At 42.4% G+C, this 22,912-nt stretch overlaps 2 protein-coding genes across 5 annotated transcripts in view; one reads left to right on the forward strand and one right to left on the reverse strand.

Moving 5' to 3' along the window:
* The window catches only part of cpeb2 (cytoplasmic polyadenylation element binding protein 2), a 35,571-nt gene extending 30,398 nt beyond the window's left edge, over positions 1–5,173 (forward strand). For all 3 annotated transcript variants that reach the window (XM_063201784.1, XM_063201786.1, XM_063201787.1), the window contains one exon: positions 18–5,173. In XM_063201784.1, coding sequence (XP_063057854.1) covers positions 18–245 — 228 coding nt within the window. In that variant the 3' untranslated portion in view covers positions 246–5,173. The remainder of the gene's footprint in view (positions 1–17) is intronic.
* A 90-nt stretch (positions 5,174–5,263) lies between these two features.
* fbxl5 (F-box and leucine-rich repeat protein 5) lies at positions 5,264–22,798 on the reverse strand. Of its 2 annotated transcripts, XM_063201789.1 has the most exons (11): positions 22,620–22,798; positions 21,077–21,292; positions 18,689–18,784; positions 17,222–17,417; positions 15,126–15,308; positions 14,213–14,338; positions 13,361–13,509; positions 12,671–12,753; positions 11,219–12,073; positions 8,354–8,502; positions 5,264–7,058 (listed from the first exon to the last, which is right to left on the reverse strand). In XM_063201789.1, exons 1-11 carry the CDS (start codon positions 22,701–22,703, stop codon positions 6,982–6,984), a joined length of 2,214 nt encoding a protein of 737 aa, XP_063057859.1. In that variant the 5' UTR covers positions 22,704–22,798; the 3' UTR covers positions 5,264–6,981. The 2 variants fall into 2 exon arrangements, with proteins under 2 accessions (XP_063057859.1, XP_063057858.1); XM_063201788.1 differs by having other exon boundaries at positions 5,264–8,502.
* Between the last annotated feature and the right edge of the window lie 114 nt (positions 22,799–22,912).

The raw sequence follows: 22,912 nt of genomic DNA on the forward strand, positions 1-22,912 counted from the left end.
TGCCTGGCTCTCTGCAGGTGGAGGTGAAGCCCTACGTCCTGGACGATCAGCTGTGCGACGAGTGCCAGGGGGCGCGCTGCGGGGGCAAGTTTGCGCCCTTCTTCTGCGCCAACGTGACCTGCCTGCAGTACTACTGCGAGTTCTGCTGGGCCAACATCCACTCGCGTGCCGGCCGAGAGTTCCACAAGCCCCTGGTGAAGGAAGGCGCCGACCGGCCTCGCCAGATCCACTTCCGCTGGAACTGAGGACGGGCAGGCGGAGAGAGGCCCGAGAGTTCGAAGTGTGAGAGACAGCGGAATGGAAGAAGAGATGATGGTGATGATGACGACAACACAGCACGAGGCAGGAAGAAGTGCATTGTTCTGTTATGACCCCCTCCCCCCACCCTTACCCCTACCCACAATCCCCTGCCCAGCCCTGCCTTGCCCCCCTAAGCTAATCAGTATAGAGTACGTAACAGTATACAGTATAAGCAAATATGAAATTATAAATATATATAAAATATAGAGAAATTATATCTATATGAGAATCTAAAATATGTATCTTTTGTAGCAGCCAAAACACTACAAGCCTCAGTTTTTCACCAAACCACCTGCCATCTCAGGCTTTGATGACTTTTTGTGGTACTTTCATGGGTTTTTTTTTTCAAGGAGATTAACATAAGATGAGAGAGATTGATTTTTTTTGTAGTTTTTTTTCCTTTTTCAAATTATTTTTATATGTGAGATTTAAAAAACAAAGTAGTTACAAGAATGTTTTGCATGGGAGGGGGCAGCGTGTCTGTCTGTCTGTCTGTCTATATATGTCTGTCTGCTGCTAGTATCCCCCCTCCCCAGCTGGTGGGCAAACTGCGCACTTGTCTCTGGAAGAATCTTGATGATTTAATCTCTCTTAACGCCTGCCCCAGGTCCGTTAACCAAAGGTAGTAACAACAATAGGAAGCATTAAAAAGTTTAACGTTTCTGCCACAAACAAAATGAAGGCAAGAACAAGAAAAAGAAACAAAATGGTAAAAAGCAAACACTATGACTAAAGCCTATCTCCTAACGTTTTGACACGCTCCTTATATGCATACTGAAAAAATAGACAATTTGGTTATGTTTGCTCTCCAAAAGAAAAGTTAATACCTCAAAATAAGGAAGACGTTTTATAGTTAGCTCTATCTACCATTTTAATCACCCAAGCTATGTAAGAAGCTTTGCTGCTATATATTTGACTAGATGCAATGTTGTATTCAATGCCATCTTAAGGAGAGGAATTGTTATTAAAATGAAGTGAAATTGCTAATGCCGACCACACTAAACTCAGATATTGTGACCTCTGTTGCTCGCGAAGAATGACAAGGATGAGACTAGAATGTGAAATGTGTTTTAAGTGCATGTTTGTCTCGATATGCCATTTGCATGCAAGTAGAGGTAACTGACAGACTGACATATAGCAAACCTTATATCTCATATTACAGATAAGAAAAGATGAACACTATGTAGCATGAACTAAAGAAATTATCAGTGAACTTGGTATCGAGTTCAGAAGACATTACAAAAAAAAAACGTGCATGCATTGATGTGGTGATTGGTTTACATTATTCAACTATTCTACCAGAAACCTTAGTTTTAGACTAGTATGTCTGACCATCTCAGTGTATTTGATGGTTTGTGAAAATTTTGACAAAACAAAAACACGAAAAAAAATCTGAGTGGTGTTTGTGGTTAGTGTGCGTGGTGTCTATGTAACGTGTGGCTGTAGTCAGTATGCTAAGGTTTTCCTTAAGTTATAAACCTAGATAAGGAGGAAAAATGAGGATGTCGTATTGCCTTTACCCAACTTAACATTTACCTCCATATATTCACACACGTAACAGTGTTGTAAACGGTGTAGCATAGACTCTAGCTGATAAAAGGCTTGTGCCCAGACTGTACTCCCAGTTATCTAATGTAAAATGGGTAGGAGTTTTACATCCACGTATAAGCTTGCCAATACCAGTTACCAATACTCATAGGCAGTTGGCTGGTCAGCTGCTTCTGTTTAAACAGAGCCTGTAAGTTCCATAGAGATAGTGGTGATGTCCATTGATGCAATATGTGAGCAAGTTTAAAATGAGCTATAGTTCTCTTGAATCAACGTTAAGAAGAAAAACCTAAAAAGTAGCGGTTTGGGATATGGATCAAGAATTGAAACAAGAAATACAAAACAAATCCCAATCATTATAACAATGTCTTTCTTCCTTCTGTTTCGTTACTATGTACTGTAGTGATTTAAAACAAAGAATTAGAATTGGCTAAATTATCCCCGATAAATATTTCTTCTGAAAAATCCCCCTGACGATTGCGATCACTCTTTGAGATTTAATGTATTCTTTAGGGACAATCTCTCCAATAGCCGTGGATGCCAGTTCTAACTGGCCATCTGGTACTGTATACTCGTGTGTCAGTCTCATTTGAGTTTGTGCTGTTTGCTTCTGTGTTTGTTTGTTTGTGAGCACCACAGCCTGTTGCTGTCCTCCTGGTGTTTGTGACTCAAACTTTTTAAGTGTCTCTACTGTTACTACTTCGAGATGAGATTGTATGGTTTATTTATTGAGTTGTGTGTGTGCTTTTTTAAAAATAGAGTATTTATTTGTCAATATGATACACAATTTTGCATTTTGCTCCCCCCCTTAATCTATAATCTAATCACTTTTGATAATATATAGTGCACTACATGTTCAAAAGTTTCCTACTCTGATTGCAGTCTGTGTTTGTTCTAGCTTTTACAGTTATCAATGAGCTGGCTAACCCTGACATTTGTTTTGGAAAATGACGATGAAAAAGCTGTCCTTTTTATTTACCTGTATGTCATCATTTTATAAATGATTTCATTTCCCGTTGGTTGGACATCTACCTATTTTTTAACCAGATGATTTTAATATTCCTTATTTTTTCATGATAAGTTATTTAATAATATATTTTTTTCCAAGTGGGATGAGGTTTTCTATGTGAGGGTAGACTGGCAGATCGAGATAGGTGTGCTGATGAAGGAAGTCGGGGGAATGTGGCTGGTACTTCCTTTAAGAAGTTGCTTACTATGCCTGGCCAACAGGGGTGGATGAAAGAATTAAGTGACCGTGACTTAAAATGTTTAAGACAGTGTCCCGACACGCACAGATAAAATGGGGAAGAGGGAATTTCATTTCACCTGGACCCTAACATTATGCTACCTGGAGCGCAAGGCCTCTTGGGTAAGGGTGCAGCTGGACGACTTCCTCTGTCCTGGGCCCTTGAGGCCTATGGCTCCGTGGCCTAAGCCTTGTAGGAACATTCAATAATCCACCCCTGCTGGTCACAAAGATCAAAATAGAGGAGCAATGAATCACACATAATTTGATGGGATTTGCAATGGCCCAGAGCTAAATAAAGACACACACATATAAATGAAGGAATCTTTCACCGATGACGAATATGTCAAGTGTCCTTGTGACCCTTAACAGAGCGAAGATGTTGGAACCGGCTGTGCATGGTTGAAAGAGTGACATTAGCGAAAGCATTGGCACTAACCACACCACTTTCCCCTGACACTGGCCTGTGTATCCTGAGTACTGTGTTTTTGTCTTTTTTGTGTTTAACACTGTTGCTTTGTACGTTTCTCTGTGTATGTATCTGTATACATGTGGTTGTTTTGTTTTTGTAAAAATCATATTTATTTCACTATTTTTGTAGACAAAAAACTATTTGATTTGGATTGTATTTTTCTATTTCAATAGGTTTATTTTACACATTTTTATTTCCCCTAATATTTATAGTTCTGTCCAGATGCAGGATTCTGTTCGAAGACAAAAATTAAACAAAGACCATTTTAAGAAACACCCATGCAATTATGTATATATTGATATATTAATATATTACACACGTTTATATATTAATATAATTAATATATGAATACATCACACGTTTTGTTTGAAGGAAGTTGACATTGAGGGTTCTATTATGTTCATGGATGACACTTGAGATCCCCCCGTTGCATCGAGACCCTTCGTCTCTCCTCACTGATGCTCCGAAACTTGAAGATAACACATTTTGAAAGGCTGACTAACCTCGAATCTGTGTTGTGACGTGCAATACTGTTTCTAATGTTTGTATAAAAAAAACGTAAGAATAACATAAGTGTAAACCTTTTTAAATGCAGATTTATTTTTTTCATTGCATATTTTGCAAATTTCTGATTCACAGTGTCATTTTTTACTGTCAGAAAAATAAACCCCCTTGTTTTTCATTGCAACTATTTTTAAATCCAGATATCTTTGTACTGATGTAAATGATTGTAGTTATTTTGGATAGTGTTTTGCTAACAAAAGGAGAGACTTTTTCATGCATATTTCTATTTCTTTTCATTTTTGGTTTATTCTTTTTTTATTTCATTTAAATAGACTAGTAGCAAAATACTTGGAATAATTTTTCATATTATGTGTCATTAATATTATTTTGTATTTTTATGTGGAATATATATAAATATATAATTTTATGATGCTAATTGCTAAAATATTTTAAGTTGAATTATTTTTAAAGCTAAAATCTTTGTAATATTGTCAAAGTTACTAGTTTCTAAATCGGAGTTTGTGTATAGATTCACACAAGTGGTTTATGAAGTGTTCGGATTGTAATTATTACTGAATGGTTCTTTGATATGCAAATGAATATCGTGGATTTTTATTTTGTTTTGTTTTGTATTTAAATGGGGTGTTGATTACAATCTTTCATTTCCTGAATAAAGACCCATTCTGTTCGGACACAGTTTACATCTTGCTGTGCCTCATTTCCTTCCGTCTGTGCAGTCAGCCTCAAAACAAAAACACATGATCAGAAGTGTAGTGACAGCAGGTACTCTGTGTTCCCATACAAGTAACTGGCTGTGACTTCCAGCTTCGAAGGAAGTGTTTGTTATTGTCTTTTAATCAGCTAGCAACATTTAATGCACTGCTGTTTTACACACATTGTGTGGGAAATTTGGCCATTAAAAGATACCCTACTCACCGATATGCATACTCTGCTCATTACGCTTAATCTCATGCTTATCTGTGCATAATAAAACATATAACATGTTAATTGGCACTATGACTATGTAGTGCATTTCACCATTAAGCATGCCTACTTTCAATCTGTTTCAAGCGAACAAACATAACCAAAGGAAAAAGGTTAATGTGACTCACTTTGAATTTACAACACACTCAAAAACAGGTGATGATGGAAGATTGCAGTAAAACTAAAAGAAGACAAGTTCAGCCAAAACGTGAAGCTTTTAAAATGGGTTTATTGAAACAGGTGGCATTGCCCATGCATCTAAAGAGTGCTACATGAGTGACGATGATGATTTGGTACTCTAAATTCTGAACATGTTGTGTTGCCGAATGAGATAATGAGTGTTGATCTGACATAACCTCTATTAACCACACATGGCTCCATTTAACTGGAAGGTGAAGTCATCTGAGACCAACACACCGATTTAGTATAAGGGTTGTGCAAATAATTACAAATTGTCCAAATGTTCATTCAAATGATAAAGTGATAATCCAAAGCCAATTGTGAAAGGGGGGGACAACCTAGAAGACCTCCAAAAACGAATATGCAAAATTATAACATTAATTTACGAAGTACGCTGGTGACATGAAGTTACAGCATAATTTAGACTGGAAAAACCTCGCAAAAAATAAACAAATTCCTTCAGGTGCGTTTCAAGGTCACCTATATACAGCTGAGGGAGAATAAATTGTGTGCAAGTAAAGTTACAGTAGGGCCTATATTGCCATTTAAGATGGATGATAAAATATCTAAAATGAAAACCGGCTCACAAACAACTCCTATGAACAATGATTGAAACACAACTTGGGTAGCTATGATACCTGTGACAGGGTTATTGTACGCTATGGAGAAATGAGATGGAAAGAAGTTACTTGTACACTGCAATACTGAAAACTACAGAAGGGTAACACACTTTTCCCTGCCCCCAAAGGACTGATTTTTTAAGTAGATTTAACACCTTGAAAGATAGATAAGATTTCCCAGCCAATTTGCTTTAGTGATTATGTGATCTTGCCTCGAGAGTCAAAGGTGAAAATATAATTTCAGGAATTTAAACAGGCAAAAGCAAAACAAAAGAGGGGAAGAACGTGGAGCCCTGCTGACAGTGCTCCTGTATTAAAGTGCATGTATGTATGTACGGTATGCAAGTATGGATGTACTGTATACACAGGGAGGGAGTGTGAGGGAGTGGTCTATGGACACATAACAGGGGAGAGTGGGGGGCAAAAGGGTTGGATGATGGGTGGGGGAGAGTATCTACTCTCCAGGGGAGAGTGCAGGGCAAAAGGGTTGGATGATGGGTGGGTAAGTGAGAAGATCTACTCTCCAGGGGACAGCGATACACGCACTGACAAGAGAAGGTGGAGTAGGACTACAACTCCTAGAGAGAGGCTGAAGGGAGGGCAGAAGGGGGAACCAAGCTTCACAGCAACAGAAGACCATGAAGAGAGAGGAGAGGGGTGCAGACCATGAGTAGTTCAAAGTATGGAACTGGGGTACTGCTTCAAACCACCAGAGGGCAATGATGAGAGCAAAACAGAAGAAGAAAAAGGGGATAGAGAGGGTAGAGGAAGGGGTAAAAAAAAGTGGTACAGGGTTTCTACTACTCTCCTGAGTAACAGCAATCAGAAGAGAGAGTCGCAGGGGGCAGCTGCGATCAGAAGGTCATGGGGGCAGAAGGAGCTGAAGATGGGGTACAAAGTTACAGGGGTGCCACTCTGAGCATCATGAAGATATGAAGATGGGGTGGAGGGGGATATGGAGATGAGGATATACGATAGAGGCTGTACTCCAGGCCATGAACAGAGAGCGTAGTGTGAGGAAATACTACCGGAGAGGGAAAGGGAGGCAGACGAGGCTGAATAGAGGGGTGGAAGGCAGGTATGAAGAGGGGAGGTACAAGGCGGGCTGAAGATGGGGTAGACAGGCTCTACTCTCCAGAGCGGCAGCAGGCCCGGAAGCCACACTGGAGGTTCTGGCAGCCACTGGCCGTGTCGGCGTGGGGACCTGCGGACAGACGTGGCGACACACGGCAGTTAGCGGATTAGTATGACAACAGGGACCAGGATATCCAACAATAGCTACGACAAAAGAGGGGTCTCAAATCAACCAACCGTCTCTGCTACAACTAGTTGACCTCTTATGCTGTATTCATTATTTTCTGTATTAAATGTATGCTGTGGAGGTCATTAGGTTAACAGTCACTGAACTCTTATAACACAAGAGCTATCCAAACTTGCACATCCACACACTGACTTACCTGTGCGATCACGAGTGGTTAATAATAAGCCACAGTCTGATTAAATTGTGCATGTGTACAATATCCAATACAAATAATATGCATCAACTTACCTGACACAGACAGGAACTCTAGCTGGTGATTAAGGGTGAGGTTAGACAAACACCAGCTACATCTACCAGTTAAGTTTCACATTACTCATTCAGCACAGTTCAAATGTTCTCATGATTTCCTTCTTATAATTTAAATGTGTTTTTGCTGAGAATGAAACGGTTTAACTCAATAATGTAATACTCAATAATGTACACTCTTCATACAACAAAACATCAGCCATTATTGTAGAAATATTATAGAATTGTACAATATTGTAGAAAACACAAAAATTATACATTGAGGAACTAACAAATATATATCGCTAAATCCAAGACACAGGAAATATCTACTGCTCTTTAACAAAAATGCATCTCACATATACAACCGTATATGCCATTTGTGCCCAATTTCTCAGGCAATTGAAGAGCCTGAATTGTACATCTCAGACAGTATGGGTAATCATAGGATACATAATCAATGTTGAGACTAAAAGTTGTCTCATAGGGAGTGCAAATGTGTTAGCTGTATTACTTTTCACACCACAGTAGAGCAGAGGCTCCCACACCTTTTCTGCTGGGAACCATTTTAAACCTAAGAATATTTTTGGCGAACCCCCTCTCCTCCGACACATTCTAAATGCCTAACATCTTCTCTCCTGCAATATTGATACATTTTACTTTGAAGTTCACAGGAAATGTAAATAAATGTACTAACCATAAAAATAAATACTGTTACCAAACAAATTACAGAATGTTAATGTCAACAGTTGACGTGTGGTTTTCCCATTTTCTGGAAGCCCTTCTGTCTGCCCACCCCTGCAGGATCTCCTCGATCCCCCTAGGGGATTCCGGGGAACCGCTGCAGTGGGGTTTGTGATGGTGCTTGGGCTTTGTGAGAGTGTGTACTTCTGCATTACTGTGTACGTGTGTTGCGGTGACAGCAGTATAAGTGTGTGTGTTTGTTACGTTACCATTGATGTTGTCACAGTAGTAGAAGTGTTCGTCGTTGAGGGAGGGGCAGGCTGTCACCAGCTCCTGCAGCCCCACCTCAGTCACCATCAGGCAGCCAGACAGGTTCAGGTGCTCCAGGACAGGCAGCCCCCCGCGCTGGGACAGGGCCCTGCAGGACAGCCGACGCGCGCACAAGGACACAGACACAGGACAAGGGGGGAGAGAGAGAGAGAGAGAGAGAGAGAGAGAGAGAGAGAGAGAGAGAGAGAGAGAGAGAGAGAGAGAGAGAGAGAGAGAGAGAGAGAGAGAGAGAGAGAGAGAGAGAGAGAGAGGAAACATACATGGCAGGGGACACACGGACAAAGACAGAGAGGATGCAGAAAGAGGACACATGCACGCACGCACACACGGAGACAGATAGACAGAGAAAAATTCAGATGGACTGCGTAAAGGCTATAGATTTTGCAAAGTGTGTGACTTAAATCTGGAAATTACTGGTGCCTGATCTGAGACAGGCCAGACTGACTGACTTCATGCTGTAACTTTTGTGGTGAAACACATCTATAAAAATCTGCATGCCAAATATGTAAGAAAAAAAAGAAAGCAGAGGAACAAGGGTTCAAATTGGGTGGTGCTGTTCACGTCCTAGCCACAAGATGGCAGCAATGTAATATCTCAGAATACATGTGTTTTTTTTGTTTATAAACACGATGTTGTGAGGAGGGGCAAGACACTGGCAGCCAACCATGGGAGCACATTTTTTGACCAACAGCGGTTTCCAACAATCAGAGGTTGAGTTGTCCGCAACCAGGGGGGAACAAAAATTAAGAACCCATGTATTCTTTTTGTAATTTCAAGCTTTTCACAGGCATTTCAAAACAAGAATTAAATACACAGATTTCTAAATCTGCTTTTTCAAACCTCCAAATTTGTTAGATAGTTGTTGCTACATTTACCTCACTAATTTAAGAAAGTATATAGTCATAGTGGTTAATTTTCACAAATGTTTTCCCTCATGTAGTCTACAGATGCCTTGAGTCGGCTTATGTACTACTAGTATTGCCCGTTTTCAAGTTATGCAAAGGACCCTGGAAATGGGAAAAGGACCCTGGATATTGGGCCTACTCAACAACACACTCAATTCACTCTGCACCCTAATTTAACCCAGTAAGATACAGCCCCTGTTGTAAATGTCCTGTTACTAGAATGACAATGACCAAGTCATAATGTATTACTTAACCCATTGATGCCTGATGTTGCGTTGTGCAACATTGGCCCTGGCGCCTGGAGCTGCATTACGTAACATTCAGGCTCATGAGATGAGTCAACTTAATTCATCTCAAACAAGCAAAGATTTTTAATTAACACATTCTAATGAAAGATGAGGGTCTTAGCATGTAAATGCCTTCTTATTGCATGTTTTATGTGCTTCAGAGGCTGAACTATTTTGGTTTTTAAAGACTGAGCGCAGCTTTTCTTAAAAAGGGCTCAGGCATTCAGCACCTTTTTTTGCAGGTGCCTTAGGCGTCAATGGGTTAAGGCCCTGTGCATAGTAGTGTAGTACTATGGTAGTGAAGGAGTTTACAGTCAGTGACTATTAGAGTGTTCCACTGGTGGAATGCCGTGCGTTAAGGGCCTACACCTTACATCAATGTAAATCTAGGCTCACATTATGAAAAAAGGACATGAATTTAGGAATGTTTAACAAAGGCACGGTTACACAGAGATGAAAGGCGTGAGATGAAAGTATTCTGTGAGTGTAGTTTTTGATTCCTGAGCCTTCTGCCCAGTGTTAAAACCTCAGTAAACCTCAAAAAGATGCTGCTGAGAGTTGATATCCCACTTTCTGCTCAACTTGATAAGGCATCTGCCACCTATACCGGAGTTGCTAGTCAGAATCAAGACTGTGTAGAGCAGATACATGGTTGAAAATGTAATCCCTCTAAATTTCAAGGGCATTTAAAGGGACGATATGAAAGACTTCCTTTCCATTCCTAAAAATTGACGGGGTCGGGCGACATGGCTCAGTGGGCTACGGTGCAGCAATACCATTACGCCAGGGTCCTGCTGGGTTTGATTCTGTCTCGAGGTAAGTTCCTGATCCTTGCCCTCTCTCTCTCTACCACTCATTTCCTGTCACCATCTTCAACTGACCTCTCAATAAAGGGCCCATAACATTCACAGGGCCAATAAGTGGTCATGATACCCACAACTCTCTTAGTGAGTTTATCATCATGTCAAAATGAAAATTTCATGAACGATGTAGCCTTTGTACCTAATTAGATAACATATTTCAGATGGCAGATGAACAACACTTAGTATTGATGGTAGTTGTAAATATTAATGTAAAAAATGAATTTGTGCATGGACACATTTTGACACGGAATACCTAAATACCTTGGACCTCAATAGGACGATAAGTGTAGAGGACACAAGCTTGTAACTGCCACTTGACAGTTCATTATGAAGTCCTACAGCGATGATATTGCAGATCCATGAGACAAACTTCTGAACAAATACTAGCCCCAGCTTGTAGAAGAAGGCACTTTTTTGAGGAGAACTCAACTTGGTAATCGTTTTCATGTCATTTACATCGTTGAGGAATTGCAAAAGCATGTTTTGCTCTGACTTGCTGTCAAGATCCGTGTTGTTTTCTGCTCCAGAAAAAAAATAAACGACGCGATGCCTTTATGGCCAGATAATATGGGCATTGAAATTGTTGACATTGGGCCAATTTGGATAACATTGTTTTTTTGTAACGATTTCTCATATTTTTTTGTTGTCTTGTAACGTTGAGACCCTAAACACCACACTGCTGAATTCGGTATCTTTTACCGAACTAAACTGGAAAAACAATTCAAATGTGAAGGTAGGCACCATATTACCTTAATCCCAGATCTGTGACCTGATAGCACCCGGACAGGCTGAGGAACCTGAGAGAGCGAGGAGTGTCCGATTTTCCAGTCTGTGCTTGCTCATGCCCGGGGCACGTGTCCTGCTGGCCCACCATGGGGCACTTAGTCCGAAACTCAGTGCTGCCCCCTGCCTCCATGGGGCAGTATTGCGGCTGCTGTGGCCCGTTTGAAGTCCTAAGGGCAGTGTCTCTGCCACAGCAAGTGGAGTGGCCGCACGGGGCACCTCTGTAGGACGCTTGCTGCTGCTGCTGCAGTTGCACCTGTTGCCAGTAGAGGGCATTGCAACCACCGCTGCCGCTATTATTCCCAGTCCTGAAGCTTTGGCTGCGGCTTACCCTGCAGCAGCACTGCCCCCCAGCTGCCTGCACCTCCACGGGCCTGGAAGACGGCCCTGCAACACTCACAGAAGGCCCTCCGCCAACACCAACACCCATACCGACACCCCCACGCCGGCTCCACTCGGCCGCGTCCTCAATGTCCACCAGCTCGTCGGGGTCCAGCACCCAGACGTGCGCTGGTCCGCAGCCGTTGCCCCGGCCGCCGGGCCTCCTCTTGAAGATCAGGGCCTGCCTGCCCCCGGGTCCCAAAACGGGGCAGGCGGCGGTCGCCGGAGCCTCGTGCTGAAGCTTGATGGGGGAAGGGTGGCTGGCCAGCAGCTTGGCCCTGCGCTCAGGGCTGCCTCTGTGGAGGGAGGAGGAGGAGGAGGAGGTGGAGGCGAGATCCCCCATGCCCAGGGCGAGCGTCTTCAGGGTGTGGTCGGTGATCTTCTCACAGCCGGACAGGTCGAGGTGCTCCAGGGAGCTGCACACGGCCAGCGAGGCCCAGCTGCACAAACACACAAACAAATAAACACACAAATAATTAGAATGGAGTAGCAGTGGAGATTCTTTGTTGATCCTAAATGAAATGAAGGTATCCAGCAGCAGATAGACAGAATAACACACTACACAAATCTCATCTATCAAATTACACACCCCTGCATGTATGCATTCAAACGCAGGGCAGACAAGCCAGTGTCAGTTAGCAAATTCCCTTCGGAGCAATAAAGGTGTATTCATATTCATAATATTCAACAACATGTCTGTAAATATTCTCATTTATTCAGGTCATAGTAGCAACAGTGGACTGGACTGTAGTCAAAATGATCTGCATATCATAATGTATGCAACTGGACTCGTTCCTGGTAAGTCTAAAGTTCATCATCTTCACATTAGTCTACATGCAAAAACTATATTTTTTGTCTGAAGCCTGGCGTGAACAGCATTTTAAAAACAATGGGCGCATGGAGTACTGGTACTTGTCAAATTCACATCCTTCATTTGAACAACAATTTCACATTGGCTTACATGCAAAAACTGTCTTTTTTAAGCCTAGCAAGAACAACATCTTAAAAACAACAATGGGCACATGGAGTACTGATACCTGTCAAATGCAGAGTCTGTGACATCTGTCTGTGTCAGATCCAGATAAGTCAGATTGGGGCAGAGGGAGAGGATCTGGCGAACCTAAGATTCAATCCACAAAATAGAAACAAGGTTACTTTCCAATCTTTCAGAATCAACCATTCTTTCTACTCGTTGTTACCCTGTGAAGCATCTCGGATCCTCTAATGAACAATGAAAAGCACATACTAAAATGCACACATCAAACACTAACAGAGACACACCCTGAAGGAAATTAAGATAGACAGACAGACAGACAGACAGACAGACCATTTCTTTTTCATGTGCTTTTGGGCTTTTTATGCCTTTATTTGAGATAGGACAGTGAAGATGGTGACAGGAAAGTAGTAGGAGACAGAGACACGGGAGGATCGGGAAATGGCCTGAGGCCGGAATTGAACCGGGGTGTCTCAACAGTTTGAGACACATCCAAGGCCAGATAGTTCATTTCTTTTTTAAAATATATTTATTTAGGGATTTTTGCCTTTATTTCTGACAGGATAGTGGTGGAGAGACAGGAAAGGAGTGGGGAGAGACAGACGGGAAAGGACCGGCAAATGACCCGGGCCGGAATCGAACCCGGGTCGCCAGCATAGTAACCCAGTGCCCTACCGTTAGGCCACGGCAAGACCAGATAGTTCATTTCTGACTAGGAAGGTCTTCCACGTACCATTTTGCTGGAGACGGCGAAGCTGTATGCCAGGGTGATGGAGCGCACAGAGGGCCCAACGGCAGGGAGAAGGTTCTGGATCATCCCGTTCAGCAATTTCTTCTCACGCTGCACTGCATTGTAGGCTGAACTCTCATCCGAGCCCTTTTCTGTAGTCACACACACACACACACACACACACACACACACACACACACACACACACACACACACACACACACAGACACACACAGACACACAGACACACAGACACACAGACACACAGTATGCTTAATCGCAGATGTGAAGAGCACACAGGCGGGAGAGACACATTCATGGACTGAGCTGGATTTGCAAAGGGAACTGTCTATTGTATGGCCATGGAAATCACATGCCAGGACGTTGAAAACAGACATTGCGTTATTCAAGACACCATCATCACCATCACTCTCACCAGCTTTGGACAACAAACCTGTCACAAGGTAAAGTTAACTACGTTTGCTTACTGTAAATTTAATGTGCTTGGTGGTGTGAAGATGCAAGCCAATCTAACATTTATTTCCAATGTTTATTAATGGGTTCTCTATGTTGTCTTTTTTTAGGACATACAGTAGTTGTCTGTGTTGCATTTTAGTCTAAGCATGCACATACACGTACTCAGCTGCAGTATACGGTGTGAGGCAACAATAAACAAGAGCACATCTCAACTGGAAGTGATTCTAGCTCACACAAAGGTTTTTGCACATAGTACACACTTAAAACTAAATTAACAACCATTCTTTTGTTGACTGGTTTATTTATTGAGTTCAATTACTTGCAATTCAACTAAGAAGGGGGAAAACAGGCTTTACAACGCAACAGAAGAGTACTGACCAGACTCGTCCACATCTGCGTCCTCGTCCCACTCCTGGTAGGCCTTGCCCTCGTCCTGCCGGTTGCTCACCCACTCCTCATCCGGCTCCTGCTCCAGCTCCCCTGGGGGACCGTGGTAGTAGTCACCTGCACAAGACATGGCAGATGCTTATTGGACTCTCTCAAATGGGAATGGCACTGTGTGGGTATGGGGGATTTGATATATGTCTAAAGGTGATGATACACAGGGCAATTTTCTGAGCAATCTGTATGGGCAACGATATAGGATGCTGTTTAGACTGTTTATAATATAATGTGTTTTATTAGGAGGACTTGGATTAGCAGCAGGCAACTTTTTTTCAGTCCTTCATCAGAAAATGAATAGCCAATCATGATGTTGCCCTGCAACATCGCTCAAAATCTTGCCCAGTGTATCATTATCTTAACAGCTTAGAGGAGAACTTGTTGCGAATGTGGCGAAAATCCATCCAATAAAAATGTAAGTTGCATTTAAATACAATAAAAGTTGTACAAAGTGTGAATAGAAACACACATAATACAAAGTGCTAAAAAAATCACATTAAATATGAACACCCTTGCTGTTGTGATGGAGTACTACAGGGTTAATCCTCACTGTCGGAACAAAAATAGCAGCGATAGATTTAAGGGTGGCCAGCTGACCGGGCAGGGAAGGTGGAGCTATTACTTTCCAATGCTAGGACTGAACTGGAGGGAAATCTCTCGTCTCCATATACAAGAACCACATAAAACACTATAACACAATAATTCTCTGACATAAATCACACACACGCATGAATGTAGACACATTATGTAATCTATTCTGTATAGTAGATTCAGTATATGTAATATATAATGCACACAAGCATGGGAAATGCCATACTCTACTACTCTAAAGCAAAGTAGAAATGCCCACCTCTGGCCCAGCGGACTGGGTACAGGTGCCTCCACAAAGAGCCGGTCTTGGTCACACTTGCCCAGGTGGCAGACACCTGTCCGCAGCGGCACAGGTCCTCAGGACCCAGGAACTGGAAGATCTTCAGCAGCACCTCCACGGGCAGCTGGGAGATATGGGCCGACGCCGAGCCCCTCTCCAACTCTGTCCAGCCAGCCAGCGGAGAACACATGACAACAACCAACATCAGAGAGCGAGAGAGAGCGAGAGAGAGCGAGAGAGAGCGAGAGAGAGCGAGAGAGAGAGAGCGCGAGAGAGAGAGAGAAAGAAAAAAGAAAGAAAGATGTCATCAAACATCTGTGAAAACAAACTGTTCCTTTACAGTATATGGGGCAAAGGAGATCATTTCATCAGCTGCATCAGATGTTTCAACTAGGGATGGCGAAAATTTTAAAATATCTTAACCGGTTACTGAGACTCATTAACCGGTGGTTAACCGGTTAACCGGCAATCTTAAATGATATAAAGTTCGTGGCCTGATAGGCACAGCACTGAATTTTAAAAATTTTAAATTTTTTAAAATTTCTTTTTGCTGCTCAGACGGGACCCGTCATGTCCAGCCAGTGTCGCCAGATGCTGAATTATCGTGTCAAAACCTCAAAATTATAGTTTTTGGGGGCTTTTTGGGAGGAATTTATTATTATATAATTATTATTACCGGTTAACCGGTGGCAGAAAATTTAACCGGTTATCGTTGATCCGGTTAACATCCCTAGTTTCAACACCATTAAATGCCCCTGACCGTAAAGAATGATGGCAAAAACACTTCAGGGAAAGATCACAATTTGCACAAGACATGAAAAGAGGAAGGTTAAACAAACATCTTTGCACACATACTGTACCAAATTAATTCCCAACTAACAGCAGGTATGACTGTTAAAAAAGTAGATTGTATGTAATACTGCTGCCTCCCAAAAATCACATCCCAAACGTTACATCCCAATCTAAATAGCAACTTCTGCGTTGCCCCATCTGAACATTATAGAGTTTCCGTCTTGAGTTACTTAGTAAAGCTCACATTATTCAGTAACTCCACTGATCATCGTTAGCCTTCTCATGGTCACCTCTGCTATGTCTTTGAACTAGCCCTCCCCTTCCAGTCTTCCCAAACGTTATTCAGTGACACCAATCACTGTCTTCAGTCTTCAACTTTTAACCACATGGTGCTATGGAAACCAGCTTTGTTTGTGGGACTTCACTAATTTCATGTGGAGAATGTCGGTGGTGGGGTGACCAACTCTTAGTGATGCGTAGAATACATCTCATCCAATCAGAAATTGTTAAATAATTTGACCAGATCTAACTGTTGTATGATCAGTAACACCACGCACCATCATCAGTCCTCTCGTGGTCCAAGTACGTACTTGAGGGCCTTGTACAGCTCATCTCAACAATGATTTTAAACACGCCCTAATGTCTTCCCTAATGTTATTCCGTTACATCACACCACTCACCGTCGTCTGTATTCTCGTGGTTGGAGTACTTGAAGGCCTAGTACAGCTCATTTTAAACACGCCCTAATGTTATTCTGTTACACCATACCACACCACTCACCGTCGTCTGTATTCTCGTGGTTGGAGTACTTGAAGGCCTAGTACAGCTCATTTTAAACACGCCCTAATGTTATTCTGTTACACCATACCACACCACTCACCGTCGTCTTGTCTTCTCGTGGTCGGAGTACTTGAAGGCCTAGTACAGCTCATTTTAAACACGCCCTAATGTTATTCTGTTACACCATACCACACCACTCACCGTCGTCTGTCTTCTCGTGGTCGGAGTACTTGAAGGCCTAGCACAGCTCATTTTAAACACGCCCTAATGTTATTCTGTTACACCATACCACACCACTCACCGTCGTCTGTCTTCTCGTGGTCGGAGTACTTGAAGGCCTAGCACAGCTCATTTTAAACGCGCCCCTAATGTTATTCTGTTACACCATACCACACCACTCACCGTCGTCTGTCTTCTCGTGGTCGGAGTACTTGAAGGCCTAGCACAGCTCATTTTAAACGCGCCCCTAATGTTATTCTGTTACACCATACCACACCACTCACCGTCGTCTGTCTTCTCGTGGTCGGAGTACTTGAAGGCCTTGTGGAGTTCCTCGGCCTGGTTGAACAGGCTGAAGCCCTTGAGCACCTCGACGGCGCAGCCCCACCTCTGCTGCCGGCTGTGCTGGGCGATCACCTGCTTCTTGATGTCCTTCAGCTCCTCGTAGGTGAAGTACTCCATCAGCATCGGCTGGAACACCTACGGCAAGGCAACACAACGCAATGCAGACAAGATTATATATATTAGAGTGTGTGGAGCAGAGAGAGACAGAGAGAAAGAAAGAAAGAAAGAGAGAAAGAAAGAGAGAAAGAGAGAAAGAAAGAGAGAAAGAGAGAAAGAAAGAGAGAAAGAGAGAGAAAGAAAGAGAGAAAGAGAGAAAGAAAGAGAGAAAGAAAGAGAGAAAGAGAGAAAGAAAGAAAGAAAAGAAAGAAAAGAAAGAAAAGAAAGAAAAGAAAAGAAAGAAAGGAAAGAAAAGAAAGAAGGAAGAGGAATACAATCAGAAAGAATACTTCACTTTTACTTCTGCTCACCGGTGGTTCTGAGCCTGAACTATTGCAACACTATCTCTAGCTAGCCATCTACGTTTGGAATAATATTTGAGAAGTCCAAGTCCTTTAGGGAACTATAATGTTATCTCTATGCGTCTTTGGCTGAAAGCAAAACCTGGCATCCATTTATTTGACATCTCTTGGCCAATCAAGTTTGACTTTGACAACATACTCGTACTGAGAACCTGTTCCTATCAAATATGCTCGGAGTAGAATAGAACTATTGTGCTCTAGCGGAAACACACTGTCAAGCTTGAAATCAGGCCTGACACCTGAAATACCATCAGTCCTGAGTGCAAAAGACGCAAACCAACCAAGAGCAATAGACTCTGAGAGCAAGACCAAAAATAGTACTATACAACAACGGCGATAAGATTTGGGAACACCATTGTTGAAAGATGACTGAACAGATTACCGCCATCACAGACGTTATCTTAAAATGTATAGACGACATCAGCATAGACATACCCCAGGACGTGTTCTGATACGATGGCTCTCGCCGCTGTGAACACATGCTGGCAGGAATCTCAAATTTGTCATCCATGTGTGAAATGTAAGGCTTCATACAGAGACTGTACTGTTCCAACACACGGAATGTGAACATGTAATAGACATAGCCAGGTTTAAAACCCTGTGGCTCAAATTTCACTTTGTTGCTATTTTTTGCTGCTTATTTTCCATCAAGCAAAATGAATGGAACCAATATCGCCCATACAGACAATTTTGTATTACTTTGTTCTTTTTTCCCCCTTACATAAGGCTTTTTTGTATGATTTCGCCTATGGTGCGATGCTAAACCAACCAGCCAATAGGTGGGTTTGTCTAGTTTACTAGGCTAGTTGCATCGGTTTCTAGTACTCAAATATGGCCAACTGAGTCGGAGTGAGCAGAGTGCCAGGCAGTGGTCCTGCTGTACTGTACCTCTTCCTCTTCCTTCATGTGGGGTAGGAAGTCCTGTGTGAAGGCCTCCAGCCTCTCCTTCAGCTGCCGGGCGTAGTTCAGCTGCTCATACTCACTCTGCAAGGACACAGTGTACACACACACACACGCACATCTTCAATCATCATACCCGTGCCACATTTTGTCAACTCAGCAAGTATGGGCTGATTCCGCACAGAACGTAAAGAAAGGAACTTTTCACCAGCACCAGCAGTGGACACAATCTTGGTAAAATTATGTTGAAAATGTAAACGTGACAGAGGGAGAAAAACTCATTAGATTGTAACCTGTAATGCAAATGCAGTGCTCTGCCAGTGCTTCAGTCACACGCTTAGTTAAAAACAGTGAAAAACAGACTGCTTCAAGTCTAAAGAGAGGGCAACACCATATTGAATTCTGTTCGAAATCTGCTATGCAGCCCTTACTGACTCCTCTCTGAAAATCTAATTTAGAGGTCTCTCCCTCAAAACAAACATGTGCATTTTTGCCGCTCTTCCTGTGTACTCTTGGGGCTGTGAATGGTTTAAAAGGGGAAAAAAAGAAGAACACAAGCTGAAAACAATTTAACGAAGCTGTTTATTGATACCAAAAGTTATTTGGGTCTTCCTGTTCCAATGGCAAAATTTGACCGGATGAGCCGAGTTTGGCTTGGCTTGGCTTGGCTAACCACATTTGGGAAATTCCCAGATTGGCAAACTAAGCAGAGGTGGGGCGGAAATTCACACAAACGGCAAGAGTTTAGAAACATGTTTTTCAAATAATCTATTGCTATATGACTGTAAAGTGCATCTCCATACTGATAGGAAAGCATGAAAAGTAAGGATTTAATGTTGTAATCTAGTGTAATGTAAAATGTGCGACTGCATGGAGATTGACGTTTGCGTCTTCTTTCAAGAAAACAGTCACGGTGGCTCAAATGAACAGGCAGTACTCAACTGGTGGCTGATAATTTACAAGGACAAAACGACATTGTTTATCATTTGCACACAAGTGTACATTCTCCAACTTGACATATGCACCTTGCACCGAATACACTTGGCACTAACCACACAACCATTATCCACTGTTGTACTGGAAAAAAATGGGCTAATTCTCAGCAGCACTGTTACAACACATAGTCCTACTCTGTCCTTGGGCAACAAGGGTGGTGGCAGGGGTGTGGGTTACACAATGCATTATTTGCAGAAAGGAAAAATGGGAGATTCCAGCAAATGGTGATTGGGAGCGTGCTCTCCACACAGGGAAAAAACATGGATATCTCAGTCAGCAGAAACCATGTAATTGACAACTGTGGCTACCGCATGAAGTTACATGTCTTGGTAATGAGACACCAAACATACATGTTTGTGTAATAACTTGCTAGTTTTACAAACATATAGACATGTTTTCACTAAAAAAAAGATTACATTACTATGGCTGATATGAATAGACATGCTTGCTTCTACTGAAAACATTACCGTAAATGTCATGCATACTCATTAAACTACAAGTTTACCTTTACCCCTGCCATGTCTACATGTACTATCCACTATCCACTCATGGAAAAATTTAAAAGTCAAAGCAGCATAGGCAAGCCCATAGTTCTGGTACAGTATGCCCCTGGCCGGAGCAGATGCATCCTATTTTATTACACTCCTTGATCAGTGGTGGTGGTGGCAAGTGGCAATGACTAAGGGTGCCAGGGGGTGTGGATTACACCAGAGAGTGGCAGACTGAGCAGTCTTGTTTTCCCCTTAGTCATGGTGACAGATACGTAGGACACTACTAGTCTAGCGGTATACAGACACTCGCGATAACAGGGTGAAATACATAGCTGATCTTACAGCAGAAACCCATCCAGATTAGTGGCGTATGGATGCTACGATGGCATGCAGCAACTTTGATACATAATGATGTTATCCTTTTGTAGCTCAATTTGAACTGCAACAATTAACAAAAATAAACTTCAGGAAAAAAGCAAATCTACAAGCCATTGGACTAAAACGCAAATCTAAATGTCATCGGACATTATTCTGCTCACACACCACATGCAAACTGTTTGGGCTGTCTCTCCAAAGAAATAGTTGTATTCAAGTTCTGGTATATTACATACAGTATATCTTGAAATATGTGACCGTTACCAATACTGTGGCTCAGTCATATCATATGAGGCAGCACACATTAGATTTTTGCTTTCAACATAGGCAGACTTGCGTAAATGAAAAACAAGCACTTAACTCCCCACAAACTGGTGCTTTCAAAGCCAACCAACAAACATCATGTGAGCGTGTGTGACTGCCAGGGCAGCTCTGATAAGACTTGGTTTAAAAGCAAAAAAAGAAACAGCTGCAAACAAGCAACGTGTTTTGAATTTAAAAAGACAGTACTCACCTTGACACTCCGGAGTCCCTTCTCAAACAGCGAGAGCATCTCGGACAGCTTGTTATCCGAGTGCACATTGTAAACGGTGCGACTCCGTTGCTGCAACTGCCCAATGATGAACTCGTTCTCAATCTGCTCGTGCATCTTGAACTCCTTGAAGGTATCACACAGAGACTGAAGGAATGACCTGAAGTCACTGTTGTTGGAGAAGTTGGTGTTGGAAAGCTGCAAAACCCAGCAACAAATAAACTTTATTTAGACAAGTCATACAATGTGCAGCTCAATGTGTTATAACAGACTACATAAACATAGGGTTGGCAGATTAGTAGAACATACATGGTAGGTGGTCAAGTCAACACACACAGGGATGGCAAATACACACAGGTTTGACAGGCAATAAACATGTCAACAATAAACAAGGCAAGGAAGTGTAGGGCCAGCAGTTAACAAAACGTAAGAAAAACACAACATAGAGCCACCAGCTGTCCTCTATGGGCCACATAAAAGGGCTTCTGTTGTTTGGGAACACATTCACCCATGCATTGACATTTTTCAACCTGAAGTCAGACTGCTGCTAACACGCAGGACCACTATAGACTTCATGAAAGGCAAACTAGCTCACTGGTCAACATTATGTCATCCGTCAAGATTTGGGTAGATGCTGTCTGCCTGCCGATGCATCCGCTGCTTAGTAGGCTACGTTTAAGAACGGCATGCTCCTCATGATTACACCCCAAAATATTGTAAAACCGTGCTCAATTGAAACTAGGTCAAGTAAAGACATATTCATCCCAACAGACAGTTTAATGAAGTCAGTAGGTTAGCATGGCAGTGCTACCTGTGCGTATAGTCGTTATTGATGATGATGATGATGATGATAGTAGCGAGAGCGTGAAATACAACATAACTGACCCCAGCATTAATATTGGCACTTAAATGATCCATTTAGCACATAAAAACACACACTCCACCACGTCAGACATTAGCCCCACGCGACCGTATTGCATGGTGTTTGCATACATAAGCTTACATGGTTTGACAACTTGGGCTACGAGCAGCCCACAGCCCTGCATTACAGGCTTTAATTGCATTTGGGTTATTAGAATAAATTGATGCTCACATATGAAATTGGGTTACTGTTAATTTCTGCCATGTGGTGGCAAAAAAGCACGTTAACCTCTCGCCGAATTGTCATTCTACTGACTGTACTAGCCATCCTGTAATGGTTGGCTAACGTTATGCAACTGCGCAGTAGCTTTAGCACATTAAGAGCTATATCACAAACTTGACTTCACAAACGGTGTGTATATTTCAACAAGGCTCCCACAAGACCAAAACACAAGTGGTGACTTTGTAATTCAACATACTTATAGGCTTAACACCTTTGACGCACATCAGGCAAGCAAGCTAGCTCCAGCTAGCTGGCATGAGCCAACATGCTACTCATTGCTTGTGGGATGGGCGGCGGGTAGGCTAGCATTAACAATATTTTTAAACTCGTTTTCTTCATATTTCCAATATTTTCAACTTAAAGAAAGAGGTTACTCAATACCTTATCACAATACAGGCCCACCAGCTGCTTCATGCGCCAGTGTGGGCCCGTGAAAACGTCCACCTCGTCAGGGAAAGGAGCCATCTTCACTTCACTCCATACCACAACAAACGCAGAACTGAACTGCGTGTGAGATCCCCGACTCGACTGGAGAGACGGAAACTTGCTAGCCAAGCTGTCTGCAGCCTACGTGAGTTTATGCAATGGTACGTGCACTGTCCCGCGGTATTAATAGGTTACATGGCCTGCTACCCAGCACGTATGATGAAATGATCATTACAACTTTGTAACAT

The sequence above is a fragment of the Engraulis encrasicolus genome, chromosome 6 (genome assembly GCF_034702125.1).
Source record: "Engraulis encrasicolus isolate BLACKSEA-1 chromosome 6, IST_EnEncr_1.0, whole genome shotgun sequence".
NCBI lineage: Eukaryota > Metazoa > Chordata > Actinopteri > Clupeiformes > Engraulidae > Engraulis > Engraulis encrasicolus.

Coding starts and splice junctions, on each gene's coding strand:
- fbxl5 (XM_063201788.1), bottom strand. CDS start 22,703: ATGGCTCCTTTCCCTGACGAGGTGGACGTTTTCACGGGCCCACACTGG. Junction 13,510..14,212: donor CGCAGATGTGGACGAGTCTG/GTCAGTACTCTT, acceptor GTGTGACTACAG/AAAAGGGCTCGGATGAGAGT. Junction 8,503..11,218: donor GTCACAGATCTGGGATTAAG/GTAATATGGTGC, acceptor GCTGTCCTGCAG/GGCCCTGTCCCAGCGCGGGG.